General features: G+C 45.6%; 1 protein-coding gene across 1 annotated transcript in view; it reads left to right on the forward strand.

Annotated features, from left to right (window-relative positions):
• Positions 1–15,200, forward strand: part of LOC138513727 (hemagglutinin/amebocyte aggregation factor-like) — a 54,432-nt gene that overhangs the window by 20,555 nt on the left and 18,677 nt on the right. Inside the window, exons 3-4 of the mRNA XM_069628804.1 lie at positions 2,023–2,211; positions 6,393–6,545. Of these exons, the coding sequence (XP_069484905.1) occupies positions 2,023–2,211; positions 6,393–6,545 (342 nt within the window). The remainder of the gene's footprint in view (positions 1–2,022; positions 2,212–6,392; positions 6,546–15,200) is intronic.

Raw genomic sequence — 15,200 nt, forward strand, 5'->3', positions numbered from 1 at the left:
CCATTCGATCCCGGTCATCTTCAATCTTTACATAGAACCGCTGAGAGTATACCATGCCAACCCCACCATCAAGATACACCAATACCCATATGATGTGCAGTTTTGCCTAAAGGTCAATTGCATCAACGAGATGCATCCACTCCAGCAGGGTCTGCCTCTCCTTCAAGTCTAAATGCCAGGCATCTACCTGTAGCCTGACGCAACAAACAACAGTCATCCATCTAGGAAATCCCACCAAGGAAGCATCGATTACAAGTTCTGAGGCCACTTGTGGTAGGCAGCACACTAAATGTATGAACATAAATACATATGTTGTGCATCTGCTATTCATGTGCCCATCTTTAGCCTTACACATGGAGTCATACTGTGCTGGGAAAAAAAACATATGCCCGGGTTCATCTTACACCAGGAATAACTCCATTTAAGGCATTCTACCCTCATATGCCCATGTCGAGCATTCAATCAGCAAAGCATACCATTGATATGCCAGCTTTTACGTTTCCCCCATACAATTGTCATGCTAGATCCCACATCCGCAGGCCAGCAGCAACACATACAGTTCCAGTGCAAGATTCTCACACAGAAAACGTACCGCACAAGCAAAAACATGTGTTGGGCAGCATGAGTACACACTTCCCAATGACGGAGCATGTATTGCACGAACAGCAGCAGTGAACGCCTCTCATACAATAGATATGGCACTGGCAGAATTGGGACAAGCTTCCCTCCCTCCCACAGAACATGCATGGCTTCAAAAATAGTAGTGCATTCTTCCCTCACAACACAGGGCAGCAGCACTGTAGGGCTTTCTCTTTAGGTCTTGTCAGAAAGGCCTGCAACAGGCTTTAGAAATGAGCAATATTGAAGGTACTGCCGTTATTTCCATCAATTAACCAACATTTTAATAATATATGTTTGTCTTGCCTTATATCAATGTATTTTATGTGTGCTTCTTGATGTTTGATCATTGCAAATTTCCGGTATCTGGCCATTGCATCTAATGCCGTTCCATCGAAATTTTTCCATCTAAAAAATGTACATTGAATGCATATTTTTGGGGGGTAAAGAGTTCATTTTTGTTTAGGTGCATTATAAAGGGTATAAAACGGGGATTGAGGAGGAAGGACCCCCCCCCCAAAAGAAAAAAAGAATGCATTCAATTCACATTTTTTAGATGGAAAAAATTCAATGCAAATACATGTCAATACAAGGAATTCAATACAATGATAATAAACCCAAATTTCCTTATAAACCGAAATACAACTATACGAAATATATTCCATCAGATAACCATAATCACTCTTCAAGTAGCTGACTGCGCCTGTATACCACTAGCCATGCATGAAGCCAGACCACCAAAACTGAAGGGAAAAGTAAAAGAATGTTGGGTTGGTGAACCTGCTTACGTCACACTAAAAATAGAAAACAATGTCTATTTTCTACCCATTCATTATGTTACATTTTTTATTTCCAGCGCGAGTGGCCTGCATACGATGGAACATTTAAACTCTACTTTTCCATGGCTATTGGGCCACCACTGGAAAGATAAAGACCTGCTGTGCTGTTTGGGCTCTACCAGCCCCAGGCAGGGCAGTGGGAATTTCTTTAGGGACCTGGTGGGTCAGCCTGCTCTCCCCCACAGAACCTATCCTTATCATGGGTGAACCGCAAGCTTTTGCAGAGGCAGTTCTGAAACAGTCTGAAAGTTTGAGTGACCTCTAACCACCCAAAATGCAAGTAGTGGTGTTTTCTACCTCAACCCAATTCACTCTTGACTAGTGAGCACAAGTCCAGTCTGCATTTGACCTCTGGGATTAGGGCTTATTGTCGACCAGGCATGTTTAGTAGTCGGGTCAGGGTGGATGTTTTCTGTTTTAGGACCCATACAGCATCACAGCTTGACTGAAGCTTAGTTCCTTATTCTCTGTTACAAGCAATTGTTTATCCCTACAACTGTATTTTACTAAAGGAAACATTTCCGAATGGTGCATCTATCAATGAACCACTACTTTTTCTTCACAGCCAACACCACAACAAGCATGAGGACCGTGTGTGGGATTTCACCTGCAAGAGCACATTTACTGGATCGGTTTCATGTCAATGGAGCCCCTACGTCAACAATTTTGATGAGGATATCTCTTTCGCGTGCCCCTTTGGGTCAGCCATCAGCGGATTTGAGAGTTATCACCATAACAAGCATGAGGACAGAAGGTAATCGGCACTTGAAACAATAAAACAAACATTTGGACAGGAAACAGTCATGATGACCGCTAGTCTCAAACAACCTCAAACCATTGTTGCCAAACTACTGCCCACCAAATGTCATAGCTAGCACAACCACTAGTTCACTGCCACCCCAAGACCAACTATTCACAGGGGAGACTGTCTGACACTCTGAAGTCCTCCAAGTCACACCATTTTAATCAAATGTCTACCCCTTCCAATCAAATGATTAACAAACCAGTAACACTACAGCTACATTACACTCATACAGGTTTGAAAACCATTGCAAAATTGACAGCACTCAAGACACTCCTTCGCACTTCAAACTCGCTAATTCCCAAAGATGTACTTACAACAAACCCCTGGCCCCATAGGAACTCTTGCTATGAAAAAGAAAACCATTACTTCCGGTTCCTAATTACATCCAACAAAACTACTGCACGCAGACCCAGGAACACCCCTGAAACCAATCGCTCTACTGGGAGACTTCCGCTTTGAGGCCAGCCCTTCCTGCAAAACCCCCTACTCTAGAACTAATGATTGCAGAGTTCAAATATCAACAACTTCGATAGTGAACAATAGCCAATGACTCTTGATTTACCAATTCAAGCATTCCAACTTCCGGCACTTCCAAACGTACTCACTTCCAGAGGCCCACTGCTACACCACATCTACACAATCTATAAAAACCACAACCTGGCCAGTTCAATCATTGTGCTGAAAGCCCACTCCTATAAAAAGCAATGGGCCTCATTACGACACTGGCGGTAGGGGGTTAACAGCGCCGGTAGAGCTGTCGGCGCCATTAACCCCCTACCGCCTCATTACGAGGTCCACTCGCGGGACCCGCTAAGGACGCCTGGTTTTACCAGACGTCCTTAGCGGGTCCCGCGAGTGGTCCAGCATGCTAACAACGGGCCAGTCATTAATGGGCCCGTTGTTAGCATGCTCCCCATTCCCATTAAAGCCCTATGGAGGCTCAAATGGGAATGGGGATGTACCGGGTCCGTGTTCCCTGAAGGTCGGAATGGCCCGGTATTTCCCCATTCAGGGAACCCGGACCCGAGTTTGGGGGTCGCCATGCTACCTCCAAACTCGTAATGAGGCCCAATGATTCTTCATTTCGGAAGGTAAACCATGTCCATAAAAGATACCACAGCATACCACTATTACAATCCAAGACAAAACGATTGCATGCTCAACAAAACTGTACAAAGGGCAATTTACAACACATTTCTCTCAAAAAATGAAATACCCAAATTTCAGACTAAAAATAATAAGCTTAAACACTCGGAACGGCTTAAAGTCTGCTTTTTATTAGCAGAGAGCGCTCAATAGAATTGTCAGAGCATAGAGAATAATTATCCTGCAATGCAAAAAGAAAGCAGTGCTATGTGAACTCGCCTAATGCCACATTGTCTGAAAGTGGGAAATAAATGTTTCTCGACCGCTGCAGATTTGGCCTTATTAATTCTTAGCACACTCAGCTGGCACACTGCATCCCATATCTAGCAATAACCCCCATTTAACTAAGCCATTTTATTGGCCACTGTTCCTACCCTACTCTATTGCTAATGTAACAATGGTGGTAATATAATGCCCCATGTTTCCTAAAACATCACGTCTTACTGACTGCTAGAATTGGTCTCAGGATGATAGCTTAGGGGCAACGTGCTTGCCTTAGAAGCAAGACCACACGATCAACACAGGTTCGAATCCCGGGTCCGCGCTTAGAAACTTCTGGGTATTATGCGCATTATAAATAACCTATCATATCAATTCTGAACTTTTACTCTATTACTCATTCCCTGACAGCGAATTTAGAGTGTTATCAGGAGTCCTTTTCTTGCTAGAGCTGCAAATGAGGTACGTGGCACATGCAACCATGGACCCTCCGGTTGGCTCCTTTATAGAGACTACTGCCATTCGCATTCCTCAACCCTACCTCCGAGGCCTGGTTTAAGACCAAGAGTTGCTCATTGTAATCCCATTCCTACAAGAAACACACAGATTTGCACCGCTTTGTTTGAAGCATGCATGCGGCAGATTACACAATATAGAAGCTGTGCCCAATGACTGCATCCCTCATTGCACAGCGAGGCACAGTGCCAGGTTACTCGTGGTTTAGAAGCCTTGCTCCATATGCCTTTGGTGCACCCTATCTACGCGCACTGAACGAACCCCCTTGTGCTTCCTGTCGCTGTGTACTGCAAAAATCAAGCTACGCTGCATGTGAGCGGGAGGAGAGGTGAACGCAGGTGGCGCTTCGTTGGTTGATCTGCATTGGTAATGGAGAAGTACCTGTGTCATTGGTGCCTTTGCCAAGACCATATTTAACTATTTTTCACCAGATCCACCGTCACCAAATTTCACAAGTATGGACTGGGACAATGTAATCTAGAGAAAGGCTGTTGCAATCTCTGATTATACATGGACGCCAATATTTATTTATTTATTCATTTGTAGAGCGCACCTAACCCTCCGGTATCTGGGCGCATATCCCGTGTAGATCTGCAATCATGCCGCACACAACAATTCACAAAGGGAAAAGCCAACCCAAGTTCATCTTTACACAAAGTATAACCACTATTAGTTGGACAGTTGCAAAACAAACACCCAACTATCCTCTTTAATCTTTCTCGCGTCAGTCTTGTACTCTTATGTACTCCTCGTCGGACTTCACCCTCCCCTAACAATTCTAGAAAACTCCCTCCCCAAACTCACCACTCTCCACCCATTCTCTAGCATCTCACTCTCCCAAGAAAAGAGTGGTTTTTAAACCACTGTCATGGTTTAATCCCCAATGCAGCCTTTTAATATCTTAACCATAATTCCACAACAATATCCAACGTTAATTATCTCTCCACCAATAATTTCCGACATTTAGTCAATATTTAATTTCCCAATCACTAACGCCATGCCTTTTCGCGATTAAACACCTTGCTCAGCGTTGCGTGGGCTTTACCTACCGGATTAAGACCGTATTCCAAACAAGTTATTGGCTGCTTCTGCCAGCGTCCATTTTGGTGTCCTCTGCCTGCACTGCACCTCCCTTTCCCGAATCAAACACCCTCCAAATTATATTGATATTTCAAATTTCACTGACCCCCCACGTTTTCCCAGGACAGTCCGTGGAAATCACCGTCCGTCCCGAGGTCCCGGGAGTCTTTTTATTTTAGAAACCCTGTCCGGGGTTTGCAGGGTTGGGTGGCTACAGTAATTAAAATTCTGATTTTTTTTTTCACAACACTTTCAGAATTTTGAAGTTGGAGGTTTGGCTCAAACCCCAACCCTTCAGGTACAAGTAACAACACTTACTGACTGTGCCACAGACTGGCTTGGAAACGAGTGTACAGCAAGCCATGTCATATCAATTAGAACAAACACCTGCCTTGAATTAACATGTCAAGATTCACAGACAAAACTGCACAAATGAGATAATATACAGTTTATAGAAAGGAGAAGTGCTGGAAATATGATAGTGTGGTGGTTGTGGGGGCGTGTTGGGGGGAGGGCGGTAATTGGTGGGCTGCGATGGGGTAGTCCCTCTTTTATGTTGTTGGTTGTCCTGGTTTTTCGTTTTGGAAATCTGATCACCCTACCCAAAGGATGCTTCCAAAAGGGCCACTTCTGAGTACCATTCATCTTTGGCTTAGTAGGCCACCCGAGAAATGGAAGCGGGGCTCTAACAGTAATCCCTGCCACTCTTTCCATAGAAGCCATCTTACTTGTAGTTCTTTGCCTGTAACAAAAATAGGCCACATGATTAAAGCAACCCGTTCAATCCTTCCCTACAAATGACCTATAGATCCCAGATGTATCCCCGGGTGCAAATGATTATATAAAGTCCTGAGGGGTGGGGGGTGTTGTCTGTGTTACCAGTTGCATAGCAGTCCTCTGTAATGGCCCCCCCACTTCACATTGCCCTTTACCTTGTGCTGCCGAGTTGTTAACGGTCAGTAAAGCCCACCCCCTTGGCTTTAATGCCTACATATCTCACCGCTTTCTCCCAGTTTCATCTTGTGATCCTTATGATCTTCCCCCAAGCTTCCATATTAGGCAACCCATTACTCTCAGGCATCACTCATGACCCATCTCCAAAACCACAGCCTCTCCAAATTCCTTCCAATGCCCGTCAATTCAATCCACTTTTTTCCTCTTGCTTTAAGGTGGAAATTCCTTTGCTGCCATCAGAACTCCGACTTAAATCATGATTGCCTGTGGACCAACTATGTCAATGATTTTGATGCGTATTTTCATTGGCCCGTGCCCAGCGGACGGTACCTCGTGGGAGTCTACAGCTATCACGACAACCATAGAGAGTAAGTGCTTGGCGCAATCTGTAGTTTATGTTTGCAGTCTATTCATATGTCAGAACATCATTCCTGATTTATTGTATGCTCACTCACCAATATGCCTTTGCATTGCAATTTATGCATCAACTCTGTGTCTCGAAACATACGTTTGCTCAAAAGCCCCCCCCCCCCCCCACCCCCTTGGGTTGTTGAGCAGTGCTGGAGCTTGAGGGCATGGGAAGGTGTCCAGGAACTCCGGCATTATCACGGGTGCTTCGAGCTCGCAACCCAATTGCTCGGCTCTTTGGAAAACCAAGATGGAGGCAAAGTGTGGCATTAATGGATAGCAGGCAGAACCATCCAGACAGTTTGCATTAAAACGGGACTCTGTTCATTTTGTGTGAGATGAGCAAATGTTTAAGTGTACATCTACGTCCACACCAGTGTAACCGTTTGTGTAACGTGTGTGTATACGTGTATGTATATGCTGTGAGTGCCTGTACATGCATATTGTCTATATGCATGGATGCGTGTCCATGTATGTGTATGTCTTTGAGTGCATGTTTGTTTCTCTGTATGTGCATGTGGGGGAGGTGTGAGGGCGGGGTGTGGCTTCATGTATGTGCATTCGTCTCGTCTCTTTTTATGACACAGGAGTCCATCTAGGTTTCCAGTGCAGCACCCGTCAGTCTAACTCGCCTAGACTGGCCCATCATGAGTTCTGCTGGGCTAACCGACGTGCTTCCATGAGGGTGCATCCGTACTATTGGAGAATATCTTGTCAAAACCTGCCTTTTGATTTGTTCTCTTCAATGGAGACATCAACTTCACTACCATCCCGTTTGTCTGTGGCCACAGTGAAGTAATGTTCTTGTGTTGAAACGCCATGTGCTTCGCAAACTGAGTAAACCTCTGACCACTGAAGGGCGGCCTAACTTTACAGTCTCAGGAGACGCTGTGTTTAATTAAACAGGTGTGTTGTTTTACTCTTGTGGAGCTACATTGCAGGGTTCTTCTTTAAATTAATGATAAATAGATGCTTTGATGTTAGCCCCGGGCTAACCACTAGGGTTTAACCAGTCGTGGATAATGGTGCAAAAGTGACCTCCTCAAGAACCCCGAGCAGAGGATGATCCTGGATAACTTTAGAGCCTGGAGCAGCCAAAATGAGCCTTCGTCCTTATGCAGTCCATGTGGTTTCTTGTCTTTATCTAATGCAAGCAAACAAACAAATGCAACTATGAACTCCAATCAAACCCCAATGCCCACCTAAGCAACACAGAACACCCCCCTCTGCATCACAAAAGAAAAACAAAAACGCATATTCAAAAGTAAAGTGTGAAGAAGGGGTTAATGTGGCTTGAAGGAAACAGCAAGCTAAACATGCAGACTATTTGTTGTAATAAAGCCAGGGTGCCCAGGACATTTAAAAATGGTGTCCGTGTTCAGAGGAGGGGAACCAGAGAAGAAGGAAGCAGCACAGTAGCGAGTCCTGCAGGAGAAGGCAGACACTTCCACACTGCCGCTCACGCATCGCCCAACGGCATGGCAAAAGGTCGCAAGAGACTCAGCAGGCACAGTGAGAGAACTGTCGAGGAGCCAGCAGCCAAAGCAGAGCTACCAGGGATGCGGTCATGCCGTCTTACTTGCAGGTGAACGTAAATCTAGCAGAAGCGCTGAGAGGGTCTGCGGTGTGGGAAACGCCATCCCTGAGAGGAAGCTTCACTGCAACATGTCACGGATCAAGAATGCTAATAGACATCGGTGAGTCTGCCCAGAGCCATTGGGGACCCCAGGCATACCAACAGGCATGTGAGCAATCCAGAAATTGTTTTGAATGCCGACCAAGTAAAATACAAACTCAAAACTTGCACAAATCCTCATGTATGAGATGTCAATATGGGGAAAGTTGGGGAAAGTATTATTACAAGCAAAAGAATACTAATGAAGAAGTTGAAAGACAGAACTTGAACAATTCTCCATATATGAGATATCAATGTGGGGAAGTTGTAACAAGTAGTACCTCAAGCCAATGAAGTATAGACACAGTGAAGGAATTCAACTGTGCCATACTGAACGATTGCCAACTCAGAGAGGAAGTCCTGGTGGAAGGAGTACATCAGGCAGTTAACATTGAGGGGTGGGGAAGAAGATACCTGACAGAGAAGCAGCCAGGGGATCTACAGGACCCCAAAAAGGGGATTCTTGGCAGGTGAGTACACTAGGCAATCACGCAAAATATAAGGAAGAATAAGAAATTGTGGAAAGATACCTGGCAGGAGAGTATAGTAGGGGATCTAAAGAACCTATGAAAGGATTCCTGCAGAAGAGTACACCAGGAGGTCATCCTTGCAAAACTGTTGTTTGAAAGAGACTTTTGCCATCCTTCCAAGGTGTGTGAGTGAGATGGGTAATAGGAAAGTGGGGAGTGAGTGAAAGGGTGACTAAAGGTGTGAAAAGAGGGTGACTGATCAGGAGGTGGAAGTAGTAGTGGTGAGGAGAGTAGTAGCGGAGTAGGAGAGGATAGTAGTAGGAAGCAGAGGGAAAGCTGGAGAGAAAGAAAGAGAGGGACGTGATAGAGGAAGGGTTGACAGTAGTAAGGAAAGGAGAGAGAAAATATACCATCAGGGAAAGGAAAAGAAGGGCATAGAAGATCAGGGGAGTACCCAGAGTGATTGAAAGGCAATATTCAACCAGAGTCTCCGATGGGTGTCACCAAGATTGTTGCCGGAGGAAGTCCAGACAGATAAGGTATGCCTTTAGGCCATCAAGAGAAGACAGATTGTTTTTTAGATAGTAGTGGTTATCGACCTCTAATGCTAGCCTGGGGTTGAGGGACACCTGGGTAAGGGTGGGACTGCCCGTCCCTAGGTTAGAAAGACTGTGATAGCCATTAGGGCCGATTTCAAAATAAAAGCCCTTGAACTACATCCGGGAGATGGAGTGTTCTTGAGGCCATCTGTGACATCTTCAAGGCAAGCAACATGCTATGCCACATTTTTCTGGTGTCAAGCGTTCATGTTTAACAAAAGCTCTAATAATGTTTAGTATTGTGGCATTCAGGCCACTCTAAGGAATCCACACCTGTTGCAAAAGTGGCCCCTCTTACTAAGTAACATTTTCTTGCATAATTAATGGTCTGACAAAACAGCAACAGAATGGTGTCACAACGAAATGAATAAGAGTTGTTGCACTGACAAAGCAAGCACAGAGCTGAAGGCCATGTAGGGTCTGTGCCAGCAGTAGACAGGAAAACGTGCAACTATAATGTCACAGCACTCTTTGTTGGTCCCGTAGCTGCTACGGGTATTCCTCGACAGGCCACCCAGGCATGGGGAATTGCCAGATGGGGAGCACATTGCAGTTTAGTGTAATGCTTTTGGGACTCCAAAATCAACAGATTTCCTTCAAACCGCATCTTTTTCTATCCAAGTGCACGTTTGATGCTTCATTTTGTCACCATCCTCTGAAATGCTAAGGTGGGCACGATTAAAAAGCACGACGGCAGTACATCATCCGTTTTCTGATCTTGCTCCAGGTGATTTCAATCTTGCATAGAAAGATCTACATTAACCAACTAAAGTCGGCAGCCCCTTCAGACCCGGTGCTGCTGGCGGTGATGAGATATATCCACTGATCTTCTGCGTACTCAGGCCATTACTGTGTCCTGCCAGTCAGGATACATTCCTTGTGAGTTGAAATTAGCCACTGCCATTTCACTTCATAAGAAGCCCTCTCTAGACCCGTCACTTCCATCTAATTTCCATCCAATCTCACTGTTGACCTTTTTCATGAAGCTCCTAGAGGCCTTGATCTCCCCACTTCTTTCATCCTTTTTAGAGACCTCAGGGTTCTTTGACCCTGTCCAGTCAGAATTCCAGCCAGGCTGGGGCACAGAGAGTGTCCTTGTGTCAGTCCAGGATGACATGGAAATGCTGGTCGACGCTGGTGGGGTGGGAGCCCTGATTCTGCTTGATCTTTCAGTGGCATTTGACAGCGTTGACCACCCTACCTTGTGGGCCCACCTTGCCCAGGCCAGCTTTGCCAGCCAAATGCTTGCCTGGTTCACCTTGTTCCTGGCTGAGAGAGGCCAAAGTCACCCCCCCCTTTCTTTCACTCCATTGCTCTCATTCTTGTGGGGTCCCTCAGGGCTCCGCCTTGTCCCTGTTACATTTGTTTGCCCTGCTCTCCCTGAGACTAGTGGATTTCCAGCTCCCTCACACCGTCTCAGGCATTCCAGGCACTCGGCACTCAGACACAAATAATACACAAAGCCAGAGGTTTGGGTGTAAACACGCTGTAATGCTAACACACACACCAGGCTCTGGAGGGCTCCATTCGACTCTGCCCCCTCCCGGGCCTGGCTCATAGTTATGCACAATGCAAAGCTACATATTAATCTCCTCCCATTAGCCGTACGTATTCATAACAACAGGTCATTTCGCCAAAGAGTGGGAATCAAGTACATTTTGTAACTTCAGATTGTCTTTGCAAGGCAGGCTCCTATCGACCTTGGGACTTTAGCCAGCAGCTTCAGAACTGTGCTGTTTATGTTCTCGAAGAGGGAGGGCTATGGATACCCATCTCTGAGGCCTGGAAGGCATTCCACAGCTCGGCTGGTTGTGCTCTGGTTGCAGTCTGCGACATCTGCTTTCATGGCTGTTAGATGTTTAGGCCAGTCCTTATGCCAAATCATTAGGTCAGTCTTCTGGTTCAGATGTGATGTATCTCAAACCAAAAGAAAGTGCAGAATCAGAAATGTACCAGGTAACAGTCCCTATACTTTTTAACATCTATATTCGGCCACTTGTATGTCTCATCTGCTCCTTCGGCATTAGATACTACTCATATGCTGATGACACTCCCATCCTTATTCGGTTAAATCTTGAGCAGGCTGAGATGTCGTCATGCCTTTCCCATGGCAGAAAGGCACTGGGAGATTGGATGAACCACAACTGGCTGAAACTCATCGGAGACAAGACAGAGGTTCTGGTGGTGGGTGCCCTCCCACCCCCACACAATCCCTCACTTTGGGTGCCTTCTTTCTGGCCATCCTTCCTTGGCCTCCTCCCTGTTCCAGTCACAATTGTAAAGAATCTTGGGGTCATAATCTCCTCTACTCTCTATATGGAGCACTAGGTCTCGGCCGTGTGCAAAAGCGGTACACTTCCACCTGAAGGTCCTGTGGAAAAAAAGTGCTCCCCCTTATAACTCCTAAACTCAGGCCACCAGTTGTAGCCAATTTGGTCCTTAGCCAGTACTGTAATGCGCTGTATCTCACCCAGGCCAAGCGTCTTGCCCAGTGGCTCCAGCACCTACACAATCTTGCTGCCCGAGTTGCCACTGGATCTCCATATGGAGCTCATATCTCCCCAGTTTTGCATGCACTGCATTGGCTACCCGTAGGCCAGCACATTAAGTTTAAATCATTTTATCTGGTCCACCTCCATAAACGGATGCTCCGTTCTAGGTCTGCTGGCCTAGTATGTGTGCCGTCTTTCCGCTGCACGTGAGAGGGTGGTTGGGCTTTCTCCGTGGCGGCAGTCCAGCTGTGGAACGATCTACTGCCACCATTTAGAAACCTTGCTAACCATCTGCAATTCAGTAGATCCCTGAAGACCCTTCTCTTACATCGTTTAGCCTGCCCTTTGCATTCTCAGCACCAAGATATCTTTGGATGGGTTCCATGTCATTTCATCGCGGGATGTTTTTTCGTGGGGTTTTTTACCGCAAATTTTATCAAAAAAAACCCATCACATTTTTTTAAAACATTTTTTTGGGGGGTTCCCCGCCAACCCCCCATTCCCTTTCAGTTTATATCTATTGTCAAAAACCCACATCCCATATATAATTATTAACCCCCCCAAAAAAAAATGTGACAGGTATTTTTCGATAAAAAAGATCGGGGTAAAAAAAACCCTGATGAAAGGACGTTGTACCCTTTCGGATGACAGTGCACTTTAAAAGATCAGGTGACATAACATAACAACGCACACCTGCAGGAGATTTCCAGTGATTCTAGGCTCTCCAAAGCAAAGAAGAAGTGAGAGCGGGCATCTCTACCTTCAAAAAAGCTCCTGCTGAAAAGCAGTCAGTGTCTGTTTGAGCCCCCACCAAAAATCTGGGACTCTTCATCCATGGCTATGTTCTGTAGAATCCCTCCTCATTTTTCAGAAATATCTGAACACTCGTCTCTGCAAGAAACACCTCAAAGACAGGTGATAAAACTGAAACGCCTTCCCCACTAAGAGGAGTCTTTTTGTATCACCCCACTGGGGATGCCCAACCACCCTACTTATTCTGCACCCCGGCTTAGCTCTCCAGTTGCTGCACCTCCACCATTCTGGTCACATGGATTCCGGCATCGTGGGTGGAACTACCTCAGTTCCCAGACATAATGCTCCGCATCGTCATGCTCGTTACTCCCCCTCCCCCACATCATTCTCCCCAACCTGTTGCCCCAACATACCCTTATCAAAACTACTGCCTAGTCTATTCACCCAGCTAAAAACAATCCTGTTAACTCATTTTATGTGTATGCATTATAATATGCAGCCAGCCCTACTATGTATGTGCCTGCTATACACGAAATATACGACCGTTATAAGTTTCACATTGTAAACAGTACTGTTCCACTGTTTGTCATGCTTATTGTATTACAAATACATATAACCCAAAATATGTATGTACCTGCTGCTACATGATGTATTGTTAATTGCTGTAACTGACTAACCTGTAAACTTGCGCCCAGATACCGCAGGGTTAGGCGCGCTATATAAATAACCAAATAAATAAATAAACGTGTTAGTCTAGTGCAGGTGGTCCTCCTTTTCCCATTTCACGGGTGATGGCCCTCTTCTATCCTGCATGATACTGGTGCTCCCAGAGCAGACTATCGTGGCTTCCAGCCCAATTATGTCTTGCCATGGTGGGCTACTACTCCGCCCCTGCCCCGATCACTTTCACACAGACGAGGCCCCTCTCCAATCACGGGTTGACACAGGCAACCCTGAAGTGTACCATTCATGGTCACCCGGCCTGCACTATTGGGCTTTGCCCTGCTGCTACACACGCCTTCCTTTCGCCACCTGCATTCCACTCCCTCCCACCTCACATCGGTTGTTGCCCACTGCTCGTAAAGTCCAAATATCACTGATCGCTTCAAAATGTATACACTCTATTTGAATATCCAAACATCCATTTGCTTTCTCCTTTTATCAGATAGCATGGTAGAGGGAAAGGACCTCTGATTCTTCCATTTTGTATACACTCTGATCTTCATCTATGACGTCATCCTAAAAGCAAATTGCTTTCTCCTTCTCACATATAGCATATTAGCAATCCTATATGCGCGCTACACTAGGTCTTATCACTTGCAAATTAAAAAGAATCTGGGGATGTTAGAATACGAACACGATGTATAAAACTGCATCAATAAAGAAAACCTCAATGGCTCATTTCACCACCTCCCTGGACACTTCTGTCACCTACATAATCACTGCACAGAGGTTTACCAAGATGGTTTGCCTGTATCCTCTGGTGCTCCCGCGTTGGTTTGCTCAGGTAGAGGCGTGGCCTACTGCCAGTACTCCGGATGCATGGCAGCTTGTGTAAAGGGGTTTCCAGCTGAAGGAGTGTGCCTGAAGGCTCATGCATGTAGTTCCCATCACAGTTTCCAGTGCTCAATCAGCAACGGAATCAATTCGTCTTCTGATCCTTCAGTGTGCTAGCACTGGAGGCTTATGCAAATTATATTTGCCGGACGTTTTAAGCGAGTCCGCACTCAGTGATCAAGACAATTGTTGGGCGAAACCAATAGGGGGGGGATAGAACACAATGGCAACGGGCAACCTTTAACATCTTAAAAAATGTAAACTCCATTCTACTTTTACAAAAGTCCCCCTCGTTAGTCACCTGACCAACAAAAGAACTTTCAAGATTTTTCTTGGACAGAGAACTCATGCTGACGAAATTGTTTTTTGCACAACTGTTTTGTAAAAAATCTTAATGATTACATACAAATAAAAAATAAAAAAATAGTTCCCATCGGCACATTGACACTGGGCCAGTAAAAGGGGCTTTTGCCTCCACAGGATCAATGCTGGTGTATTAATGTTAAGGAGACTGTGCTTGAATACCACCAAAGTGACCTCCTGCCACTATCCTCCTAGGTAACACTTCTAGGATAACAAGAGACTCTCTCCATCACGGGCATATGTAAACTTATCACTACGCTATTAAGGGATGGGTTTACTGGGAAACACCTTTGTTTTACTGTGTCTGCAAAAGATGAGAGGCCCCGTATGGTAGCGTGAGTCAAAGAATGTCTATGTCCCAACTGAGAAACTCCTTCCGTCCATTCCAAATTGAAAAGCACTTCGTTTTTAACCCATGTGCAGATTTTGAATGCCTGGTGATTGTGTACTGAGTGACCCAATTAATACGGCATGGAGGGCCAACCTTGTACAAAAAGGTTACACGGTCAATTTACTGTGCCACGTGCACAGTGTGAGGCACATGAGCACTCCCTGGGCCGTTCTGATTGCAATTGTGTGATCACCTAATTTCCAATGGCAGTAAATGACAGCAGTGTTAATACCAGATCATATAATGGCAGTGCCCGTCATTCTAGAATGACCTGCCGTATGAGCCCTAACCCTGGGCATAATATGATAATGATGC

Source organism: Ambystoma mexicanum, chromosome 12 (genome assembly GCF_040938575.1).
Source record: "Ambystoma mexicanum isolate Mex_15411 chromosome 12, UKY_AmexF1_1, whole genome shotgun sequence".
NCBI lineage: Eukaryota > Metazoa > Chordata > Amphibia > Caudata > Ambystomatidae > Ambystoma > Ambystoma mexicanum.